Here is a 24,858-nt window from a genome sequence, read left to right as displayed (position 1 = left end):
GTTATCAATATTACTTTTGGGGAAATTCTTGTGTAATATCATTCAATAACATTAAGTGGTTGATTTAAATATTGGTTTAAATGTCCATTTTCAGAAATGCATTTAATATAGGCTTTTTGTGAATATACAAAATAATATTGTTTCTGTAATTTTAAATGTATTTTTCAAAAAATATTAACAGTTTATGAAGTTTGGTGAAATTATCGATTCCTTACAATGAAAAAAATGTTTATAAAAGCAAAACTTTATTGCCCTTTGAATAATTTCCCTTTTTTTGCTGTCAATAAATCATTAAATTCGTGTTCGTGTATAGGACGTTTCTGAAACACGGTAAAGTGTTAAGGTATAATTTCTAGTATTAATAAATCGCACCATTTTGGATAAGATGGAAAAGGCATCAATGTTATGACTGTGGGCAGAGCTACGTCTGGCTGAGCTCAGTCACGTGATTGTCTAAATAAAGAGGCAATTCAATATCTTCACCAAAACTAATTCAATGTTGTATTTAGTTTGTGTTCATATATAATTACATTTGTTAAATAACCGTATAACATGCGGGTTGATGAAGCAGGGGATTTGCATAAGTAGTATTTGAAAATTGGCACGCGCGACCCGCCGTTGCGCGTGGACGCGCGCGCGCGCGCTCCCGTCTCGAAAGGCTGGCTGCGCGCGCACGCCGTGAGACCAGAGCGAGGGGGTCTCTGATGCTCCATTCCGGGTGGGACCGCTCACAGTCTACCGAAGGTCTATGGATGCGAGGGGGCTGTCTGCCAACGGTAATATCATTCGGACACGTTTTATTTCGAATTATTGTACATTTTATTGGAGTCGGGTCACGTGCTTTTTAAACGACAATTGTAGTGTTTCTGCGCTCTATTGTGCGCGCGCGCTTACCTTGTTCATTATTGCAGAAGCGATGGAGGCCGGTGGAGGAGGAGGAGGAGAGCAGGGAGAGTCAAGCAGAGTCAAGACCGAGGTAAGGGATGCTCCAGCTGCAAACCGAAATAAAACACGATAGGGATTACCCTGTTAGAGGAGAGTACAGTTCGTGGAGGAAGCGTAAATTCCGAGTTCTCTGCAGCTCTCAGAGCCTGATAACCGGCGTTTTGATTTATTCAGGCCACACCAGCACACACCCATCTGCAGACGAATCGGTTCTACCTCGTGCCATTTTATGCACAGAGGGTTACATTTCGGTGCACATAATGACACAGTGATAACACTTCGAGCTACATATATGCACACAGACCTTTTAAGGTTCTTAAATGGACTGGTCATGTATAAAAAGCTATTCCATGTGCACCATCTCCAGGTAAAAGTATAATAGGATCGTCCTGAAATGGATGTTCTTAAGAGCATCAACACTGCCGAGGTGTCACTCTTTCTCCAGGATACTGTAATCTTAAGAAGTCTTGCTGTAATCTTAACCGAACATATGTGCACTGATAAGACCTTTTCATTACACGATTGTGGAGTCATAATTTACAATCCCACTGTCCGATGTGACCTCTTGTCATCTCATGGAGTTGACCTTTCTGCTCTCGCGTCTACATAAAATCAATTAAATTTGATTTGTATAGCTCCTTTAACGATGGGCATCGTTCCAAAGCAGCTTCGCAGAAATAAACAGATTACAGATATACATTTTACAGTTATAAATTAGACTCTAATGAGAGAACCAGTGGTGTCAGTGGCAAGAAAAATCTCCCTAAAGAAAACCTTGAGAGGAAACAGACTCAAAAAGGAAACCTATTCTCGTCTGGGTGACACTGAACGTCACTAGTAGTTCAATCCTTGTTGAGGTTATCAATTGACAGAGACTTAGTCGAATTAAATCTATGGTTGCACTTGAACTACACAATCTATGGTTCACTGTGGTTTCCATTTATTTGTGGAGAATGTGGGCACAGATTAGAGCTTGATAACTTTCACTTATTTTGAATCACAGCAGACTGTTCATTCTCAGAGACCAAGGTATCCTGATACATCTTATCACTTATATTTAAAACGTTTTGATTATATGTAATGGCAAAGTTAAAATGTTCATGTTCAAGTGTTTGTCATATCCTTTAATACATGTTTCAGTGCCTGAGACTGACTGAAGAGAGAGATGAAGCTGAAAGACAGCTTAAGCACATTAAGAGAGGTAAGTTTACTCAAAAGTTGTTGAAGGTGAGTTTATGTTATAATGCTAATATTTTAAGTATCTGAATGGATTTCATTGCAATAATAAAAAAAAAATTATTACAGACATATTTTTAATCCAAATTGCCACTGAGGCAGAATCCAATTTATGTTTTGTGCTGAATAATGAATGAATACTAAAATAAAGAACAGCAACTCTTGGGGTCTTAACTCATTATATAATATCCCCGAATTTATCCCAAAACAAATCTGCATAAAATATACTGTATGGACAAAGTATCAGAACACCTGACTTTTCTAGCCATATGCAATTTCTCCCCCAAAATTTCCCTTCTTCAAACTAGGAGACTCAAACTTCCTCCAAAATGTGAATCCTCCTGTGCACAGCTCAAATCCAGCTCCAAAAAAAGGGTTTACATTTCCAGTGGCCTGCTGCAGAGCTCTAAACTCAACCCTACTGAACACCTTTAGGATGAATCCAGTGCTCCACTTCACCCTACATAAGTACCTGACTTTATTAACACCCTTGTGGCTGAATGAGTACAATATCTCCACAAGCACACTCAAATCTAGTGGAACATCTTTTTTGAAAGAGTGCAGGTTATTATAACAGCTAATGAGACTAAATGTGATATGGAATGTTCAAAAAGCAGATATGAATCTTATGTCAGGTGTCGACAAATATTTTTCCTTATATTGTACCTTCACGTCATCCATTTTTTTCATCCATTTAATCAAATGTATATTTTATATGTAGAACCTCAGAGCAGGTGAGTTCCCTTTGCTAAATGTAAACCCCATTTAGAAACCTGGAAACACCAATCATCCAAAGAGCCTATTAGGATCTAATCTTTTAACTTCCTAATTTCCTGGGTTTTCCAGTCTGTGTATTATTTTTTTTAAACGGGTCAAAGAAACGGTTTATAGAACTTGTAAAATTAATTTATCTTCAGCATTCATGCTTAGCCAGCTTTATATGGATGATGCTGGGTGAGACTTATATTGTGCAGAGTTGGCATTTCCTCCATTAAATTTATTTATTTATTTATTATTGTGAAATTTCGACATTTTCCACTGTGTGTAGTACAGATTATCCAGAAATTAAATACATGAGGTAGCTCCAATCACGGGTTACTGTATTTCACTGCATCATTTTCAAATCCAATTGCCTTCAAAAGTTCAATTGTAATTTTCTTTATCAAAGTGTAGAAAGTCAGCATCCTGGACATTTTGACAACCGGTTTCCGATTATAAATTAAGCATATTAATTGTAAATATTAAATCACTATTCAGTTTCAGGTTTTAGGAATTCAAAGGACAGGACCCTTTTTTGGTATAAGTTCCACATCTTTTAGTTTGGCTGATCCAATGTCTGTGCTGAAGTGTTACAAGAACATTAACTCTATGTTTGGCTTGTTACAGCACAGCTCTACAAGCTTCTAGACCTGATTTTAGTCACAAATGGCTGCCAACAAGTGACTTTTGTGACACTGGCGTATAGAGAACTGAGAAAAATATCCATCAATAGTCAATTTTCTATGCTTCTATGATATGTGTCACCATAGTGCACACTCCTACCATTTATTAAACCAGCACCAGACTCAACATAAGCTTTCCAGGAGGCCATTATATTAAAAAAAAGTCATTTTTAAAACAGTGAGGTGTCTAAGATTTTGGTTGGTTGACAGAATTCATTTTTTGTATTAAATTACAAACTACTACTGGGTGTCCACTTTCCTTTAAGAGTGCTGTAGGGGACAGTGACTTCATTTTGCTATTAATCTAACACTTGAGTGTCTCAGATGCGTGTTTCATGTCATCTTCTGCCTAACCCATTTCATTATTACACTGTCTCCAAGCAGTTTTCTAAATGAGAGGCTTTTTCCAGGTATGGTACCCCAAACCCTCAGTTGGAACCAAACCTAAAGATGGTTCATATTTGATGCAGTTTCTTAGCCATCAGAACAACTAAGCCTTAACTTTAAAACCACTAGAGGTCAAATGAATATCATAGATTATCTCATTACAATGCCAATTATCAAAGGTAGGATATATTAGGCAGCAAGTAAAGTTAAATAATTGGTCATTGTATGAATCTGAGCAACACTAGCTCTGATGGCTATGCCAGAGTGTCTCCAAATGACTGGTCTTGTGGGATGTGTTTGGTAATGGTTAGTACCTACGAAATGTGATCCATGAAGGGAAATTCTTAGAACCAGCTACAAGTGCAAGCCTATTGGTTCATTGATATTAAATCGGATTACACAAAGGTTCGTCTGTGTGGTCTGATTCCACAAAGGTTAAAAATGTTTATGCTGGCTATATCGGTGCCCATGCTGTCACCCACCCGTAATTGCCAACAATGGGCACATTAGTATCAGAACTGAATTATAAAGCAACAGAGGATGGTGGTCTGGGCTGATAAATGACATTCATCATGTTGACAGCCAGGTGCATGTGTGTTTCTAATTTGGGAAAGAGATGGTACTTGGATGCACTGTGGGAAGAAGGTAAGCCGGAAAAAAACATTAAATGCTCTAACGAGTGTTCTCTTGGGAAACCTCGGGTTCTGGTATTTATGTGGATGTTCCTTTTCCCTCATAGCACCTAAACAGTGTTGCAGACCAAGTATAACAATACATGACAGTGGTACTTCCTAATGGCACGTGCACCCTGCCATTTTGAATTATATTTAAAATGCAAAAGTAAAAAGAGGTCAGTTTTTACCCTGCTTCTACATTTCCTAGAAACCTCATTGTGTTTCTTTATTACATATATGTAGTACATGGCTCATCAGGACATGCTGTCCGGATCAATAGAGCTTAGTCAGATGAAGCCCCAGACTCTTTCAGAAACAATCAAAGCTTACCCCTAGAGCTACCATCATTCCCAGTGGAGGGTCAATAGACTCTGACAAGTACTGTACTCATCTCTGCCAGGCTCTTCTCTTTTGAATCATTTAAGACTATACCTATGAATTATTTACTAAATGAAAGTGCTTCTGTTGTTTCTATGATTGTATTTTCCCGCAGTCTATGCGGAAGTTTCATTTTAATTGTTTTACATGTACAAAATGTAAATGTGTATAATTAAGGTGTTTGAGAGCCAGTGTGCAGTAGGATACATTAAGCCAACAGTTTTCTGGTGTACCTAACATGACTCTGCGAATGTCAGGGTAATTTGGCCTAGTTGCTGACATGCAGTGGGTCTGTGCTGATTGGCTGGGGTTGGTCTAAATACTATTTAATCATTCGCTATGCTTGAGAGGCACTGAAGTAGACAAAAGGCAGCGGTTGACTATTCGATTATTGTTCCCTTGCCATCTACTGGGTTAAAAAAAGCCACCAAATACAGTATCATTATATAAGCAAAGCAATTTTATTATTTTATGTTATTAAATATACAAATATTTTAAAAAAAGGTGTTCCTAAATTGCTGTGGGTTGCCTTGACATTCATTTTATAGTAATTCACAGTCAACATTGTGTCAGTATCAGTTTAGAATTTATTTTGGTATTGGTACAGTGATTAAACTGCGATTGGCAAACAGCTGCATTTAACCAGGAGAAATTTGTTGTGTGATGTGCTGTTTATTATACTTTTTTTTTAATTATACAACCCATACTGCAAAATGTTCTCATGCACATATGCTGAAACAGCATTTTTCTACCAGAGGGTGAAATTCAAAAAAGCTACATTGCGTAGCTTTAAAATAAATTACATTCAGAAAGGAGTCTTTTTTTTATGCATTCTCGACTGATTGAAGAGGAGAGATGGCTTAAAAAAGATGCAAGGCTGTAATCTTGTGTGCAATTAAGCCTCAAGTTGCAAACAAAATTGCAGACTTATTAATGGTTCACGTTTATCAGCAACTTAATCACTGTAATCAAAAGGAGTACTTGATGTTAATTTAAACTAATATTAGCTTAACACAAACAGACCGTGTCAATATGGCTGAAAGAATGAATCTTGAGCCATCTTGTCTTCACAGCACAAACAGTTGCTGACCTAGAATCTGCACAGCAGAGCACAGTCAGTCATTAGAAAGCTAAAAGAGAGAAGCTAATGTCCAGAGGGCTTTGTTAGAATGGAGTGCCTTGACCTTTTTGTGAGAGAGCGAAACCATAGTCCTGCTGTATGTTCATTACCACCAGCCTGTACATCCTATCTCATTCTGATGAATAAATTAGATGGTATGAATGAACCATTCTCAGCTCAATGTTTTTGCACAATATCGAGTCACGTTGTATAAGGTTACAACAGCATTTTGCATTTAAACAGCTCTAAATCATATCATAATGAGTTACTGATTGCATTGAATGTCGGTTTCAATAACACAGACTGTTGGAAATATTAAGAGATGATTGGTTATCAAAAAATAAAAGAATAAACAGGGGGGAAAAAAAGAAAAAATAAGCTGAGCTACCTGAATAAGTAAGGGGTGTCTGGAAAGCTCTGCTTAAAAGCCAGAGATGATTGCAGAGATGATGTCCTAACAGGGAAAAGTGCAAAATAATAAACATTGCCAAGATGATATTTTTCCATTATCATACTTTTAGTGAAATATTATGACTTTAGTGATGCAATACAGGACTGCAATACTGTTTGGGACAATTGACTAAAGCATGTTGAACATGTGGAGCGAAGGCCGGCCCGTGTGGTCCGATTCAACAGATGATCTACTAAAGCTCAAACTGATGAAGAAGTTAATGCTGTTAATGCTCGACAGGTCAGGGCTGTTTTGGCAGCAAAAGGGGGACCAACGCAATATTAGGCAGGTGGTCATAATGTTATGACTGATCAATGGTCTTTATTCTATGTGTGGTCGTTGAACAGCTTCAGTTAATGTTCATATCAAACACCAGAGAAGGGAAAAGTGTGATCTCTGTAACTTTAATAGCTGGTAATGTCCTGGGAAAAAAAAATCATGACTAGACTGGTCTAACAGGAAGTCTATAGTAACTCAAATAATCACTCTTTACCACTATGATAAGCAGAGAAGCAACTACAGATTACATTAGGTTCCGCTTGTGTAAGAAAATGAGTATGAATCTAAGGCTGTGACGTGAACTCTGCTTTACAGTCTCATGGTGTGCCCAATTGGCTTCAGTGTGAAAAATGTTTGTTGAAAGCTGAAATAATAAAATGTTTTGGCAGCCTTTAAGAGGGTGGTGATATATTCCAGGCTGTCTTCTTGGTTCATGCATTATTCACTAGCTGCTTTGTAAAAGAACAAATGCATTAAAGTAAATCTTTACTCGACCCCACAGAGTCAGATATGAGTCATATGGACAATTTGGTTACTTGATTATCATGTTGCATTTGCGAGGTTATGCTCATGCATTGTTAAATTTTTTATTGTTTCACTGTGATGAAGAAATAAAAAAACAACTAGAGGCATGAATGGTACACATGCTATCCTACTGCGCATGCATTTCACTGTGAACTTGCTCCGTTTTACGATGAAGCTAAGACATCTGATCTGGCATCGTAAGGCTTCCGCAGGGTGTAGAGTTACTCTAGTAGGGTTCGGTGACACCAGGGGGTTTTAGCGTTGTCAAAACTGTTGAGAGGCTCCCCATTGTGAACATGTCACAGACAACAATTTGTTGGTTTCTCTTACATGCTAGAAAAAGATAAAGGCATGCTTTCTTTTCCTTTTACAATGTGAAGGTAAATACACAGATCTTTTCATTCTGAAAGTGTGGTATGTCCGATTTATATTTTGTGGTATTTTTGTGCTGTTGTTGTTTTATGTAGTTTCCCAAATGGTAATTGAGGAGGTGAATGTGCTGCAGACTCAGCTTGAGATTGAGAAGTCCTGTAGGGAAAATGCTGAAGCACTGGCCACCAAGGTAAAGTAACCACCTTTTATTCCATCTTCAGCCTAAATGCATGCTTATAAACAGCAATCATATCCACCGATAATGACATGATTATTCTTTATGCAAGTTTGGTTTCTCTGACAGAAATCATATTTTTACAGCTGAACTGTGAGAACAAGAAGCTGAAGTATCTGAGCCTGTCCTCTCGACCGTGTCTGGATGAGCTTCTGCCCAGCATATCAGACTGCATCTCTCTGGAGGAGGAAAGTGATCCACACGAGCACAGCCCAGACCCCTATACCCAGTACCAACAGCAGGTCAAAGGTACACATCACAAAAGCCCCTTTCTAGAAAATGTATCTTCAAGATAATGTCAGCAGGTAATGTTTCTAATATAAAATATAATATATTTAATAATATATTTACTATGAAAGATATATATTTTTTATTATAAAGAATTTAGAGAATTTAGGAGATTTAAATGACTACTGCTTTATATAAAAACACTGCTTTTTGTAGAGCTTCAGGAAACAGTAAACACTTTACTGGAGGAAAAAAAACAGTTATCCTGTCAGGTACAGGAGCAGCAACGACAGATTGAGGAGCTCACAGCACTTGTAAGTACCTAAAGGTTTTGCTACAGTCTTACTAAGCAGTGCACAACATACATGAACCTTTGAAATAATATATGAATTAGCTATGACACCTGAAAGTAACCTGCAGTATCTGTCCTTAAGCATTATGGAAAGAATATTACGATGAATTTTCTAACTTCACATTTTCAAAATATACTTTTTCTTTTAAATTTGACCTGTGTTTTTTTTTTTACACTTTTAACTGTTTTCTAGACTGAAAAAGAGCAAGCAGAGATGAAGGAGCTTTACAAGACCATTGAGCAGCAAAACAAGACCATCAAGAGATTCAACAGAGGTGAGCGTTAATCTGGTGTGCTTCGGTCTTGGAATACAGTGGCTGCTGATTTCCAATAATATTCTAAATGGAAAAAAAAAACGTTATTTGGCCTTTTGTTTTGTGGAGTCAAGAGTTCTCTGCATGACATCACCTCGATTGAGTGGTTGTGCATCCAGCATCTTTTACTCCCAGCCTACTCAGTCAGGGCTTCTAATTAACATCATGTTGGAATTAACAGGAAACCCTTTAGCTTTGGCTTGAAAAATGTAATTTACCCTGATATCTTCTAAACTCACTCCCTTTCTGTTTGTATTCACTTTAACTTTGTTGGTTTAGCTACTTTGTTGGTATAGTGCTCAAAGCAAAACAAGTTTATATAATGTCTCTCTTCTCAGTGTCCATGATGGCTGCTAATGAATATGATGGACTGAAGGAACAGCTGAATCTGGAGCAGAACTTGAGGCAGAAAGCAGAGACCTATGCACATGAGGTATGATAAATGTGATAGTTCTGTCTGTTAATCCATAACTAGTACCGCTAACACTATGGTACTACCATTTAATAGAAAATGTTTAAATTATTTATTTATTAATTTTCATTCATGTCATGGTTCCAACTATTTTATTATTAATTGTAGCTGATTTGCTATGAATGTCTCTGTAAACACACTTTTGTTTTGTTTCTTCAGTTGGAACTGGAGCTGGAATTCTTAGAAAGGAAAATTAAAGGTCTTGTTATTTTCTCCTTTAGATGTTGGTGAAGCAAAAAGAAGCTAACAGGCAAAGCATGATTCTTCTGCAACAGGTAGACCCTAGTGTTCAACTGCTCAAAGCACTGGAGGATGTAGCTACTGTAACCAAAACACTAGAGCAGGAACGACTGCAGCACCAAGAAAAGGTAGACCATCTTACTGTCTTCACCTGCAAAAAATGCTTATACTGATAAAACTGCATATCACAAGATAGTAGACTGTATGATTGTCACACCAATAAGGACTCGCTGTAGAAGTGGAATAAAATAGTGTCAACTTTCAATTAATGGACTTTCTGCCTGTGCTTTTCAACACTGCAGTCTTTTAAACTGAAGAAAGCTTGAACTTAGCAAGTTTTTTGTTTTGCTTACAAGTCTAATCAAATATCAGTGCAGCATTTAAAAATCTCTCTATTGTTTCAAAGAATAAAATGTGTAACGAAAATGGAAAGCTAATCAGCTGACTTAAAAATAGAAACAGATAAACAGTTACTCGTTACTGAACATTGCAACTTAGACAGACAGAGATAAAAAAAACACTGATGATACAATGCATTAAAAAAAAAGCACACACTATATATATATATATATATATATATATATATATATATATATATATATATATATATATATATATATATATATATATGCACTTTTTTTTTTTTTGCTAAAGCTGCTGAAGCACAACAAGAAACACGTGAGTGTTCCAGATGTGTAGTAAGCCTTGTAGGTCTGTTATGAGCACATTATGCTCAGTAAACTAACAATACAGCAGTGTTATTTTATTTCTGAGTATTGCACCCTGGTTGCTCGGTGTTTGCAGGCTCAGCAAATTGATCATTTTCCTGAGGAGCAATAACAAACTGAAAGTGAGAGGCTTGACTTGCTTTTACATCTGCATTGCATTAACATATCAGAGAGCAGATCCTGCAGCTCTAAATTAATATAGAACATCACAGAAAGTCCATGGGGAATTTTACAGGTGCAAATCATAACCTGCCCACGTACACTTAGGGAACAGGAAATTAAGGGAATGGCTAATTATGTGTATAAAATGTTATTTCAAAAGCATTGTGGTCCAGGTGACAGGCATGAATTAGAAAAAATATCAGCTGCTCCCAGGTTAATGACAGACTGTAGGTCTGCTGACAGAACTGCTGTTCTAAGCAGACAGGTGCAGGTGAAGTACTGGTAGTGGGACATCAATAAGTCTGCAGCCGCCCAGGGATTGCATGCAAATTTTGGGCAAGGTTAAATCAATATTCCGCAACGATGACAGGCCGCCTACAATGTTATACCACAGAACTGCAAGTGCACAACTAAATACAGTCTTTTTAAGTATTTGCTATATTGTAAATGTAAAACAAGCAACAAAAGTGTTTTTCTGTTGACGTTAAGATTTGTTTGCTGTAAGTCACTTAGCTGTCAAATCTGACCATGTTGATTGAAACTGTTCTATGTAGCTCCAACACATTTCTGTCTCCTCTCTCTCTATCTAGGTGAAAGCTTTGGAGATTGAGCTTGATCAGAGTGCTTTGCGAAAGCAGATAGAACAGCTGCAGAAGCAGCTGGAGCTAATGGACGAGGAGAAAAAAGACACAGAAGAACGTCTCCAGCAGGAGGTGAAAAAGTGCAGCGATTTGGAGAGCAGAGGTAAGCTCACATCCGGTAGAAGTATAGAATATAAATCTTTGTGATTTTTTTTATTCTAGACCCACCAAGGTGTCACCAATGCAGCCAATCAGAGTTTAGTATTTATTAAGCAGTGGGAGTTTATTTAGTAGTGTGGGTGAGAGTTATTAGGTTAAAGTATAGAATTATTATTTGTAGTAGTATTTTAAGATACTGGCTGACAGGAGGATCATTGCATTTTATTGGTTTTAATATGTGGCTTAACTTCTCTCCACTTGCTCTTTAAGTCAGACATCTATTCAGACATTAAGTCTGAATCATTTAGAAGGTCCCTGGGAAGTACGAAACATTATTTTTAACACATGGTTCATAAACCTGCTGCAGTAACAACCCCCGTTTTCTGCAGTGAAAGAGCTGCAGGAGTCTCAGAGGGAAAGTGAATCAACACCAGCTGCATCTCCTGGGACTGCACCTCCCCCTGCTCCTCCTCCTCAGCCCCCTCCACCTCCTCCACCGCCACCTCCCCCTCCTCCACCACCACCTCCCTCCCGCTGCAATCCGCTCAGGTACAGCATGTTTCATCCAGGCAGTATAGACTGTAGATTTCACCCTCTGTTGGTCCACAAAAAAGCTTTTAACTACACTGTAAATGATATGCATACATACAGATACAAACACACACATTGTATATTTTTACATGTTAGAAATAAGCATATAGTTTAATGCTGGTTTGATAAAAGACACACGACTGAAGTTATTTTTCTCATTTTATACATTTTTATACAACTTTGTAACAGCTCCCTCATTGCAATCATGAGAAAATCTTCCAAGGCGGGAAAAGGCTCTCCAAAAATAGAACAGGCTCCAGGTAACTTTGCCTTTGGCTACACTTAGTCCTATGTTGGCCTGGCTTATATGTTCTGAATAAACCTGCCTAATGCTGGCTTAATATGCCTAATAAAAAGCATATGTGCGCAGTGCCCGAAGCTGCGGATGATGTCAAAGTAAAGGCTGTCAATGAAATGATGGAAAGGATCAAACATGGGGTGGTTCTCCGACCTGTGAAAGGACAAGACACAAAGGTGATGCTCAGTGTCTTTATTGAGTGGACTGTTACTGTTATAAATTTTACTGCATGTTCTGATACATGATTTGCAATTTTATGTTTGTTCTGCATGTGACCTGCTGAATTGATTGGCACATCAGCAGAGATTTGTTTCAAAGGTAAGTGGTAAGTCTGATGAATGATGCTCTTTTAGAAAAGGATTATTTGGTCATGCTCCCAGAGGAATAGTTTAGTTATTACGTTTGTGTTGTAGGTGGACATCTGACATGGAGAGAGTAAATTGACTGGTTAATTTGACGGACCATGACATCACACTTTCTCTATAGGGCTGTAGGGGTTAAAATCAATAGGTTGGACCCATGGTCAGGATTTCAATATATACCATTTTTTAAGTGATATGCCATATGTCGAAAAATTTAAGTATAATATTTAGCAGCTAGTAGAGTTTTAGCTTAACAGCAGTGGTGGATGAAATACACAAAGCATGTACTTGAGTAAAAGTAGAGATTCAGTAGGTAAAATATTACCTAAGTACAAGTAAACGTGCTCTGTTTAAAAGTAAAAGTACAAAAGTATTTGCCTTCAAATGTACTCAAGTATCCAATTACTATGATTTATTAAGACTGTAATCAACTCAGTTTATGTGAAAAGACACACCAATCTATTAATAGGATTATATTAGAGTCAAACACTGATTGATAAAAAATTCCAGTAACCCAAAACCTTCTTTTAAGCGACTTGGTCGGCTGTCCATGTCACCTATGCCTAAATCCGCCACTGCCAAGCGGCAATCAAAACAAGTTTAAAACACAGTGATCTCTAACCTGATTGGTGGCTTGCTGCACGCTTGACCGGTTAAGTTTTAAAGGAACAATTAATTTTGCGAAATGTAGTGAAGTTAAAGTAAAAGTCTCCCCAAACGGCAGTAAAGTACAGTAACGAATTACATTTACTTCATTACTGTCCACCACTGCTTAACAGTGTATTGTGTCTTAAAAAGTGCCAGTACTGTATATATTTTCTGTAAACAGCAAAGTCCACCTACTGAGGAGAAACACCAGGAGAGTGCTATGGAGGAGCTAAAAGGCATTCTGGTACTTAACTTTCCATTGTACATACTGTGTTTAAGATCATTCTATGTATTTTATGACAGTATACATGGATTTTATATATATTTTGGTATATGAGATTTATTGGTTCTCATTTGATTTCAAAGGATTCAGTTAAAAAAAGCCCCAGTCGTGGCCTCCAGGAAACATTGCCTGTTAAGAAGGACAGTGAACTGGAAGTGATCCTCAGGAGGAGACGTAAGCAGGCCTGTGAACCAGCTACAGCAGGTTAGTCTAATGTTAAAAACTAATATAAGGGTAAATGTTGGTGTGCGTGAGCAAACAATTTTATCAGTAATGTGTCAGATGATGTCAACTCAGTACTGCATTTGATCCATGCCTGTTTTTCTGTGGATTGTATTATAATTTTTTCACTAATGATATTTAGTTATTTGTATGATGACCATATATATTATGATATATGTTTAAGTTAAAACAGATTGTAATTAAATGTGATTGGACTGTTCCCATACCTTTGTAGATGAAATGGAAGGTCAGATCAGCAAAGTGTCTTCATTTGATAGTCTGAATGGCCGGCACAGTTCAGACTCAGGAAAAGACACGGACGGACCAAGCAGCAGCTCTCTCTCAGGGAGTGATTCCAGCCCCAGGAACAGCTCTGATTTAGGCACCGAACCAAATGGAAGCAAGCAAAATGCTGCTATGCGTACATCTCTCTCAGAAAAAGAGCCCGATGGACTGGTCGTCAACTGTTCTTCTGCACGGTAAAATTACTTCAACAGTTATCACAATACAGAGGAAAATAAAAAATGCCATTTTAAGATATATTAAGATATTATAAATACTATACTACAACAGGATATTAAAAAGGTGATATATATATAAATAATAATGTTATACATGTATAGATGTGTGTGTGTGTGTGTGTGTGTGTGTGTGTGTGTGTGTGTGTGTGTGTGTGTGTGTAAATAATAATGTTATAACTTGCGACAATTGTTTCCATTCAGAGTTGCACTAATTGCTTGTATTGATAATGGGAGTGTAATGGCACTGCGGCGTCTGCTGAGCCACTGCTTAAAGTCTTGTCAAGCACATCACAAAGATAAAAGAGAGAGAGAGAGAGAGAGAGATTTTTAAAGTGTAAAAACTGGTATACAGAATTCTACAAATTGCCTATATGGTACAGTATGTCAAAGTAACATAATAAACATAAAAATAATATTTATGATTTTTATATTTAATGAACATTTAGAGGACACAAATGAAAACGTTTCACAGTGCACAAAACCTATACATACAGACCATGTTTGCCCCAAATCCTATCAAACAGGTTTCCCCCTGAATTTGGGTCCAAACTGAACTGTTCCATAACAACTACAAAGCTCAAAGATCTCTCGTGGTGTGTTTCAGAGAACTTAAGAATGAAGAGCAGGAGAAAAGTAAAGAGCAAAGTGGCCTTAGTCACCCGGCGCAGCACAAGGACCCACACGTGACTATCAGCTCCTCAGCAGACAGTACCAACGTAACAAACAGCAGCACAGATGCTGAGTGTTAACAACAATGAACGGCACTAGCAGGACAGCTTCAACATTTGCACAGAATCTTGTTTGGATTTTTCATTTATTTAGTCCAAAGTCCAGATATATGCCTCGGTTCTAGTTACTTACTGTCCAATTATGGAATGCAACAGTATTTACATTTCCTTTACAAATGTATTCTGACACTTTCAAAGAGTAAAGGCTCAATTTCTGATTTGATAATTATAATTTGATTCTGTGGTAATTATTTGCAAATTAGCTGTGTCTACAATAAGTACAATGAACGAAGATATTTCAAAAGACACATTTTAAATGCATTCCTAATCAATGTGTATTTTAGGAAGCATTAATTCTCTTAAGATATATTGTTCCATCTCCATCAATTTGGCATGGGGATATTTAAGCAATTTTGATGCTTGCTTTCTTATAGGTTACAGTTATATGGCTTTTAAGCCAAAAAAATCTCTGCTTTCAGTCACCCGAATATATTTGATTAGTGCTGAACAACATGTCCTAAAATAATGTTATGATTTTGACTTTAATGATATTTTGTACTAATATTACCCATTTACACAGTGGAAAATGACATCAGACAACACCTGCAAAGTGAACAATGAACAACCTATATTCTGAACCTCTCTGAGACAATACTGCACATCAAGGCACTTTTGTTGTCCTTTTTGAGGTTTTTTATTTTTAATTTATTTTGGTCACTCTGTGTACTAGCCTCTTGAAATGCAAACACAAGCCATGTATGAGCTCGCACAGATATGGAAAAGCATGAAGGAGAGAAGTGAAGGTCTATTCACTCTACCTCCTATAAGACAAACTCACCTCCTAGCTATTTGTAATTGTACAGCTTCTCTACATCATAAAATGTGAACACCCTCAAGGATTTAAGCGTTTTTCTCTGATGTCTTCCATCTGTGTTGCCCTACTTCTTGCACTGCAATGGACGCACTGTTCAAGGGTACTTGGATATGCTTTAATACAATTTGAGGGTAGAGCTAGTGGTGTTGAGGTTTGCAGCCTTGATAGACAATGCAATAACATCAGCAAATTGTAATGGTGTGCACTGCACCTAATGCACGTCGAGGCACTTTTATTCCATCTGAGGCACTGTGGTTCGGTCTCTGACCCATCCTAATAAGATAATGATTATTGCAAATTGTTTGCGTATCAGCTGTAAAATTATTTGACTGCTGGACTATTTTTTCGTTCCTACACCCATTAAGAATTAATCCTTACATGTATATATGTGTGCATATATATATATATATATATATATATATATATATATATATATATATATATATATATATATAGCACATTAGAACAATATTCTCTAACAATTTTAGGATACATTCTTCTGGAAAAACGTACTGATCCATTCATTAGTCAGCGCCTTTGGAATGTTTACTGGCCTTATTATAAACACCATTTGTTCCTTTTCAGCCTTACTGGCTTTACTTTGTAGGCTACAATGAATTTAGATGATGTCACTGTTGTGATCACATTGTGTGTATGTGTGCGTGTGTGTTTTTAAAATGAGTGCACCTTTTCATCTGAAACCATGTTATTCTGCTGCACTGTACTTTCTAAACTGGACTGAATAAAAAAATTAAACATAAATGGACATTGGGAAGGCTTTTTTTAATATGTGATGATTAGCATAATGATTATCGATGTTTAAGCACATTTTTGACCAGTGAGTGAATAACACTGCTTATTTCTTGATCTTGGCACCTGTTAGTGGGTGGGATATATTATGCAGCAAGTGTAACAGCAAATAGACATCAGAAAAATCTGGTATTCTGATCAAATCTGATTTTATTGACAAAAATTCCTTCAACATGGAAACATTCTGCTATCAAGATGAACCTGTTACATACTAAAGACCATTTGATTTGTTGGGGGGTTTTGTAATTTGCATATAGAGAAAAAAATCAGCTTTTCTAACATTGCACTTGCCTTATTGATGCTTCCTGCACTTTATAATGTCTACACATGTAACATTTGTTTTGTGACTTAGGAAGTAAAAATTGGAACCCAGTCAACTCATTCAATAGACTGCTGGTATGTACAGTCCCTATAGGCTACATATTGAGACTACAGCTCTTTCCAGCAACAGGTTACATTTCATATTTGAGCTGTCCAGGCTGCTTTAGTATAAGTTAGGTTACATTGATCAGGCATTACTTTATGACCACCTGCCTAATATTATATATAAATAACTATCAGCAGTTTGAGCTACAATAGATCGTCTGTTGGGTCGGACCACACGGTTCACCAATGTTCCTTGGACCACTTTTGATAGATACTGACCACTGAGGACATCCCACAAGAGCTGCAGTTTTGGAGATGCCATGACCCAGTTGTCTAAACATCACAATTTGGCCCTCGTCAAACTCACTCAAATCCTTACGCTTGCCCATTTTACCTGCTTCTAACACATCAACTTTAAGGACAAAATGTTTACTTGCTGCCTAATAAACCACACCCACCTAGAGGTTCCATTATGTGGGTTTAGGGTTTGGTCATAATGTTATAATGTTATGTCTGGTCAGTGTGTTTAGGATATTTCCACTTGCTAGGACGACTTTTCCCCCTCAGAGTGTTTGCTGTGTTATAGAACCAGGTTAAAAAGTCCTCCTGTGCGCTAGGCGGCGCCGTCATTTCACTAAAGCTGGGTTTAACAGTCGGCGCAGTGAGTGAGTGAGTGAGTAAGGAAGGAAGGAAGGAGTGGATGGCGGCAATGGCGTCAATGGCGTCCTCCTATTATCATGAAATGCACGAGAATTTCAAGAACAACAGCAAAAGTCGGGAGTTTCCGGCTCATAGCGCGAAAGTTCACTCTGTCGCTTGGAGCTGTGATGGACGACGACTAGCTTCGGGTTCATTCGACAAAACCGCCAGTGTTTTTGTCCTCGAAAAAGACCGTCTGGTAGGTGCAGTTGGGTTTACTCCTGTACTGGACACTGTCAGATAGGACACTTTCATCCTGTAGTTTAATATAATACAGTAAATATCAAAGTCTCTATAAACTGCCTAATTAGAATCAGTTTCAACAATTTCTCCATTAACACCTTCTGAAACTACATTTGCAGTTACAGCATTTGGCAGACGCCTGTATTCAGAGCGACTTACAATGTTTTCATTCATACACCTGAGCACTTGAGGGTTAAGGGCCTTGCACAAGGGCCCAGCAACTTACTGGTTGGATTTTAACCCACGATCTTCTGATCAGAAGTCCAACATCTTAACCACTAAGCTACTACCTTTCTGCTAGGATTTGTTTGCTAGTAATTGATGCCTTGACAGTTATTAACATAGGCCTAAACCTATAAATGATTTATTCATATAGTATAGTTTCTTTTTCCTAAAGTTAACAGCCATCGTGTCTGCTTTAATGTTTCTCATTGGTTTAAGACTTGACATGTTCTTCTGCTCAACACAGGTGAAGGAGAATAACTACAGAGGACATGGAGACAGTGTTGATCAGCTGTGCTGGCATCCAACCAACCCAGATCTGTTTGTTACTGCATCGGGAGACAAAACCATCCGGATCTGGGACGTCCGGACTACTAAATGCATGGCGACGGTCAGCACGAAAGGTAAAGCTCTGAATAAAAATATAAACCCAGCAAGGTACGTCTGTCTAGGAAAACAGTTAATGAAGTGGGGTGATGGATTGCTACTTTGAAGTTTCACAGCTGACGGATGATATTTGTATTATTTAAGAAAAGCAAATCATCCCTTTACTGGTTTAATGTTGTGAATACTTTCTACAAGTTGGTTCCCAGTGTCACTGTCACTGTTGTTCGAGTCATTTCTATGGAGAAGAAGAATGCAAATACAGACAATTAAAATCAAATGCAGAAAATGAATGCATTAAAAATATATATATTTTTTTGGTCATTTCCACATTTCTGAATGTTTTTCCACATTTTCAGCATTTTTTAAACTGAGTGCTATATCTGTACATTAACTCAGGGAGAATAGGTGACAGTGTGGGCCACCTAGTTTCAGCTAAAAACTGAATTTAGAAAAAAAAAAATGTATGTGCTGTCATTTTCAGGAGAGAACATCAACATATGTTGGAGTCCTGATGGTCAGACCATCGCTGTTGGGAATAAGGATGATGTGGTGACGTTCATTGATGCAAAGAGTCACCGTCCTCGTGCTGAAGAGCAGTTCAAATTTGAGGTCAACGAGATTTCTTGGAACAACGACAACGATATGTTCTTTTTGACCAACGGCAATGGCTGCATTAACATTTTGAGGTAACACCAGAGTTTTCCGTTGAATAAATAATAGAAGAGGGTATTTGCATGCAGGTATAAATTTGTCAGCTGCGGTCAGATATAAACCTGCTATTGTATAGTATTGTATTGTATTTTATATTGTATTGTATTATATCATATTATATTGAATTGTATTATATTATCTGCCATTCTTATGAGAACATGGATCTCTGGCAGGAAGTAAAGACTGCAAACTGTTAAGGGTGTTTTTTTATATATATATATATAATGTGTGTGTGTGTGTGTGTATGTATGTATGTATGTATGTGTATGTATGAAGCAGTATGGCAGATATTGACATTATGAATTAAAGAGATTTAGGTCGGGGTACATGTATACATTTTCTTTTGTTTTTCCTTTAGATTCAGACTAATAGGACAGAAAGCCCTCTTAGACAGATTTTAATGATTGCATGAATTTCTGTTCGCATAACATTGAGCTTGTATGTATGTCTCCATTTATCAGATTTTTCATTGCCAGTTTTTCTGCATGTACTTACATCTTTCCCAACTTTGTGATTAATTTCTGTTGCAGCTATCCTGAACTAAAGCTTATCCAGTCCATTAATGCCCATCCATCTAACTGTATATGCATTAAATTTGATCCCACTGGAAAATATTTTGCTACTGGAAGTGCTGATGCTCTGGTCAGTCTGTGGGATGTTGAGGAGCTGGTGTGTGTTCGCTGTTTCTCTAGGTAAAAACTTTAAAGCACTTATTCATTTTGTTGATATAACAAGTGTCTGTTAAAGCCAAAAGAAAGATGCACGTAAATGTATTCATATATTGATTGGATGTGTGACAGGTTAGACTGGCCAGTGAGGACCCTGAGTTTTAGTCACGATGGCAAAATGTTGGCTTCAGCCTCTGAAGATCACTTTATTGACATTGCTGAAGTAGAGACAGGTAAAGTATCTCCAGGTTTCTTCATTACTGATTTGTTTTGAGCGCACGGATGATTTTTAACATTCAAACTCTTATCTAATTTTTTTGTTTTGATATATTTGTGTGCAGGGGAGAAGCTTTGGGAAGTGCAGTGCGAGTCACCAACCTTCACCGTAGCCTGGCACCCGAAAAGGCCTCTGCTGGCGTACGCCTGTGACGATAAGGAGGGCAAATACGACAGCAATCGGGAGGCAGGGACCGTAAAGCTCTTTGGCCTTCCTAATGACTCTTAATGAGCAAAATGAAACATGGACATGACTTTTAACTCTCAAACAGTCTACTTTGTGTTGCTCTACATGCCCATAACTCTTTCAAGAGGAGAAGATAATCCTTCTTTTCTAATATGTTTTCTCAATTTGATAACCACAGGTGCTTTCTCCTATAGCATATGTCTGACAACTTGGAAGGTCTGTAAATATAAAATGTTGTTGTTTATACATAAACTGATGTCCGTAATGGGATTTATTTTTACAGGCCTGGATAAGAGTTTTGTCATTTTTTCACAAAGAATTCTGAGACGTCTGTTGCCGATTAGAGCCTTCTGTGCATTTCATTTTAGTACATAGACACTAGAGGGCACTGTGGCTATTTCCACTGTAGCGCACACTGCTGTATGTTTCCCATTGCAGGCATTTTTTTTGTATCGTGTTTTATTAAAATATTTTTACAATATTGTTTCTTTATCACAAGGAAGATATGTATTCATTATTAATAATCGATCTTTTAAGATGGACAGGTAGCTGTAAACATTTGAATGCAGCTGTTTGTCAACAAAAAAAAAAGGGTTGTATACGTGGAATTAGCATCTAATGTACAAAAAAATATGCACTGTGAATACAAAAAGGTAATCAATACTCAGGGTACACTTTGGGATAAAGATGCAAACCAAGCATCTTGAAGGTTTTTTCTGTCTGTGCTTATGGACGAATTTTGCAGTTTCTATTTCATCAACAGTTCCAAGTGAAAAAACAAACTCAAGACCAAACTGTTGATCCTAAATGTAAGAACCTTGTATATGTTAGTCATTCTCTTAGATGTATCCTATTCTGTGAATTATGTAAACCCCCATAGGTTAGGTCTCCATATACCAGTATATGCTTTATAGGCATCTCTAAAAACTGTCTATTTGATAGAGTTTATGTAAGCAAAGGAGTGGGAGAAGGACATGCTCTGGCTCTAAGCTGGTATATCTTGTATATGTTAGTGGTTACATGTTCAAGTGATATTGTGGCAAAATAAAATGAACATGTTAAACCATGAGTTGTGCCCAAGGTCATATCACCCAAATTAGTCAATTAAATTGATGACCATTAATAAGGCACACCTGAGATGTATTGTTTGTGTCCAATATTATTTAGAGTTGATCAAATCATCATAAACAGAACTCGGCCCACTTGTGATGGACCTCATCCAAGTATCCTATTTTATGATTGGACACTTAGGACCTTATTGTGACCAGCAGCTTTAAGGGGCATTCGCTGTTCTTTATTGGAATTTTGCTGCCCGAGGAAGTCTGTTCTTCTTCTGCCTTGGTATCGCCATGCTCATGCTACTGATTCCACACAATTAACATCTCTCCTTGTAGTGGGTGTCTGTAAACACCCTTTCAGTTAGTTCTGTGTAGGTTTCTCATGACATGGTCTAATGCTTTTTCCAGTTAATTCTCACCACTTCAAGCAATAAGGGGAAGTGAAACAGAATGCAGGATTCCTTGGCATCATTGCTAACAATTTTTCAGGAAAGATGACTTTCTGGTGAGATGAAAGCTTTATGACACCCCCATCAAACATCAATTTTAAGGCTAAAATGTTTACTTGCTGCCTAATGTATCCCACCCACTAACAGGTGCCATGATGAAGATATAAACAGTGCTCTTCACTTCACCAGTCAATTTTTTAATGTCATAATATTATGGCAGGTCAGTGTATCAGTAGTGTCCAGCAAACTTGTGATTCTGTGATGAAGTGCTGCGATTTAAAATGTTTGTGTTTCCCATCCAGTGCACCTCTTCCTTGCACTTAGTGTACCCATGTTCTCCTTGAACACCTTTGAGATGAGCGCTGACTGTACCTCAGGCCTTTGACCTCTCTACTCATACTCTTGTCTGTGAATTAACAAATCTTCACACTCAAAAACATAGTTGCTAGATGAGTGGAAGTCTAGCTAAGAGCGACAATATCTGGAATAGGATGTTTCAAAGCACATATGAGTTTGATGGTTAGCTGTCCACAAATCTTGATCATCAAGAAGCATTATGCTCAAAATGAAAAATGTAACTCACTGTTTCCCTACACTTACATTTACATTCACTGGGGAGCACAAGAATTAAAATCAGTTTTCATGTTTGGTCTCACTGGCTGAGTGCATAAGAGAGTGCACCAAGCAAAAAAAAAAACCCAGTGTGCTGTTAAATGGGCTAATAATTTGGTGTTATTATTACAGTTGGACTTGTGTGTTTGAATGGGTTGTTTGGGCCTGCTGGAAAATTTAAAGCCATTTGGCAGCTGCACCACTTATGTAGTACTAGGAAACTGCTGCTACTGCAAGTTCTCTTCCACTCATTGCCTCTTATTATATGCTGAGGTCAACAGTCACAGTGCTGAAGTTGTGCCATGCATTAACTAAGAGTGCAGGTAGAGCAAGTGGGTTACCACTGATTAAGTAAACACTGGCTGCCTGTAGACTTTGAGTCTCTGGTCACTTGGGAATGAATCCCAAAGTGAGATTAGACATAGGTGTGTAGTTAATCTTCTTCACTGCTGACAGACTTTCCCAGCATGAACGCCATGTGTCCACGTGAGCTGGTAGCAGCTGTCCTCACCCCGTTCTCCAGTGACTCAGCCCTGCAGGCTTCAGGATGTCTCATGTCTTCACTTCCTACACATTGCAGGGAGCCACAAGCACCTTCTGAATACACCTTAATTACGCTTAATTTAGCAAAAGCCATCTCTCTTGTCTTGCCCAGGTAAGCATAGGAGGGATGGGAAAAAAGGCTTGTTTGTTCTTCCTGTTCAATCAATTGCGTATTTATATATAACCATACAGCACCTTTTTTTTTATTCTTTTTTTTTTCATATAGCAGGTTTATATAAAATCGCATGAATTATATGATCAGAGACATTGTAAAAGAAGAAGATAATCCTCCACTTAATCACAAAATTATTATGATTTATATAGTGTTGGATAAAATCTAGGCAGGCGCTTCAAGCTTGGCAGTGTGCAAGTATGGCGTATGGAGAAAATGAGATGGAATTGTCTCTTAGAGAAATAGATGTAAATATAGACCAGTGCTTAGAGCTTGTCAGTGTACAAGTGTAGCCCAAACAGAAGAAAATGTCTTTGAGGAATTCAAGGCCATTTAAGTGTAACCATAGACCGAGGCTCCATGCACAGTGTTCTTCATGTGACAGCCTCGGTTTCCCCCGTCAGCCCCAGATCGATGTTGCAGTCATGCATTGGGGACTGGCAATGCTTTTGTAAGTGATATGATATTGCAGGGCTATTTCATTATCTTTTTATACAATCTCATAGCAGTTCAGTGTGATCTCATATCTGATGTAAATGCTTCTGTCAGGGTCATCCAGAAGGCCAGCTTGTCCAACTGGTTTGTTGTATGTGTCTCTGTGTGTGTGTCCTTGTGTCTCATAGACAAATGCATTATTTCTATTGTTTATTTTAATGATTATTTGTGAATTGCTAAATAGCTAAAGGCTATTGTAAGATTGACGATTTCTTTTGCACACCTTTGCCTCATCGACTTTCCAACAGATGAATGGAAATGTTTACTACAAATTAAAATGAAACAGAAAAATGCCAACAAATAATAAGGAATCTTTTTTCCTTAACATTTCCCCTCATTTCCTACCAAACATTCTGCATCGCCTTTCTTTTCACTGATGAAATCTGATCACTGCTAAGGCCCGGTCTCATATCCAAATAAAACGAGATTAGAACAGCCTGGATACCCGTAACAGAATTCATAAAGGTCTGATGTTGCTAATCTAAATGGAATCTCTGGGTAGGGGAAGACACATCGTGGAGTGTTTTAAATCATGTTGCTTTCCAGGCACCAGTCAGCTACAAGACGAGCAGTAAATCCACTTACTGACAGTTTAGGATACAAAACAGAACGACAACATGTATATGGTAAATATGTTATGTACTAACAAATCAATACTTAGGTAGACCTTTGTAAAATAGACTTAGAAAATAGGATCTGAATCTTCTAGTTTCTCATATCATTTTACATTTAACCTCCTTTAAAAAAAAACAAAGATTTGATCACAATGTACATCATCTGCTTATACAGTGTTTTATACAGTGTTCAATTGTTAATTTCTTTAATTGTCACCTGCTACATCTGAACATAATATTTTTTCTTTCATTTTTTTTGCCTTCAAACAGTCAGTTTCTATTAAGCTTTGATGTTATACCGTAACCGGTAACAATTTGTTCTTTTGCTTTACTCTGGCTGGAATTGAAACAAACCACTTCTGACATTTAATTTCTTTACTTAATTTCTGTCTAAAGAACTCGACTTTTTGTAAAAATTTCCCCTCCAAATCCAGGATCGTAATTTCATTATCTTTGTGTTCACTAGCAAAATGAATGAATAAACAAATAAATCAATCAATAAATGAATAAAAAAGAAAAACATTTATGCATCTCACTTT

At 37.5% G+C, this 24,858-nt stretch overlaps 2 protein-coding genes across 4 annotated transcripts; both read left to right on the top strand.

The window, feature by feature from the left end:
- Positions 1 to 617: 617 nt before the first annotated feature.
- Positions 618 to 16,569, top strand: shtn3 (shootin 3). 3 transcript variants are annotated; one of them, XM_046848668.1, is made up of 18 exons: positions 618 to 776; positions 912 to 976; positions 2,086 to 2,146; positions 7,905 to 7,999; positions 8,131 to 8,293; positions 8,489 to 8,586; positions 8,818 to 8,899; positions 9,277 to 9,371; positions 9,632 to 9,778; positions 11,131 to 11,284; positions 11,670 to 11,829; positions 12,061 to 12,131; positions 12,242 to 12,345; positions 12,473 to 12,487; positions 13,361 to 13,423; positions 13,546 to 13,666; positions 13,920 to 14,163; positions 14,810 to 16,569. In XM_046848668.1, the coding sequence occupies exons 1-18, from the start codon at positions 749 to 751 to the stop codon at positions 14,952 to 14,954; spliced, it is 1,911 nt and encodes a 636-aa protein (XP_046704624.1). In that variant the 5' UTR covers positions 618 to 748; the 3' UTR covers positions 14,955 to 16,569. The 3 variants fall into 3 exon arrangements, with proteins under 3 accessions (XP_046704624.1, XP_046704623.1, XP_046704625.1); XM_046848667.1 differs by having other exon boundaries at positions 12,470 to 12,487; XM_046848669.1 differs by having other exon boundaries at positions 655 to 776; positions 915 to 976; positions 12,470 to 12,487.
- Positions 16,570 to 17,621: 1,052 nt separating this feature from the next.
- Positions 17,622 to 20,868, top strand: thoc3 (THO complex 3). The gene is made up of 6 exons (XM_046848810.1): positions 17,622 to 17,881; positions 18,395 to 18,551; positions 19,016 to 19,220; positions 19,776 to 19,937; positions 20,046 to 20,146; positions 20,255 to 20,868. Exons 1-6 carry the CDS (start codon positions 17,684 to 17,686, stop codon positions 20,416 to 20,418), a joined length of 987 nt encoding a protein of 328 aa, XP_046704766.1. The 5' UTR covers positions 17,622 to 17,683; the 3' UTR covers positions 20,419 to 20,868.
- The last annotated feature ends 3,990 nt before the right edge of the window (positions 20,869 to 24,858 follow it).

The sequence above is a fragment of the Silurus meridionalis genome, chromosome 5 (assembly GCF_014805685.1).
Source record: "Silurus meridionalis isolate SWU-2019-XX chromosome 5, ASM1480568v1, whole genome shotgun sequence".
NCBI classification, from domain to species: Eukaryota; Metazoa; Chordata; class Actinopteri; order Siluriformes; family Siluridae; genus Silurus; species Silurus meridionalis.
This window is presented reverse-complemented; position numbering and strand designations above follow the sequence as displayed.

Bases quoted from the DNA above. Each gene is read 5' to 3' on its own strand.
- shtn3 (XM_046848667.1), top strand. From the start codon at position 749: ATGGATGCGAGGGGGCTGTCTGCCAACG. The intron at 9,372-9,631 runs GTATGATAAATG...TTTCTCCTTTAG, and splicing joins CAGAGACCTATGCACATGAG to ATGTTGGTGAAGCAAAAAGA. The intron at 11,830-12,060 runs GTACAGCATGTT...ACTTTGTAACAG, and splicing joins TCCCGCTGCAATCCGCTCAG to CTCCCTCATTGCAATCATGA.
- thoc3 (XM_046848810.1), top strand. From the start codon at position 17,684: ATGGCGGCAATGGCGTCAATGGCGTCCTCCTATTATCATGAAATGCAC. The intron at 17,882-18,394 runs GTAGGTGCAGTT...TGCTCAACACAG, and splicing joins TCCTCGAAAAAGACCGTCTG to GTGAAGGAGAATAACTACAG. The intron at 19,221-19,775 runs GTAACACCAGAG...TTTCTGTTGCAG, and splicing joins GGCTGCATTAACATTTTGAG to CTATCCTGAACTAAAGCTTA.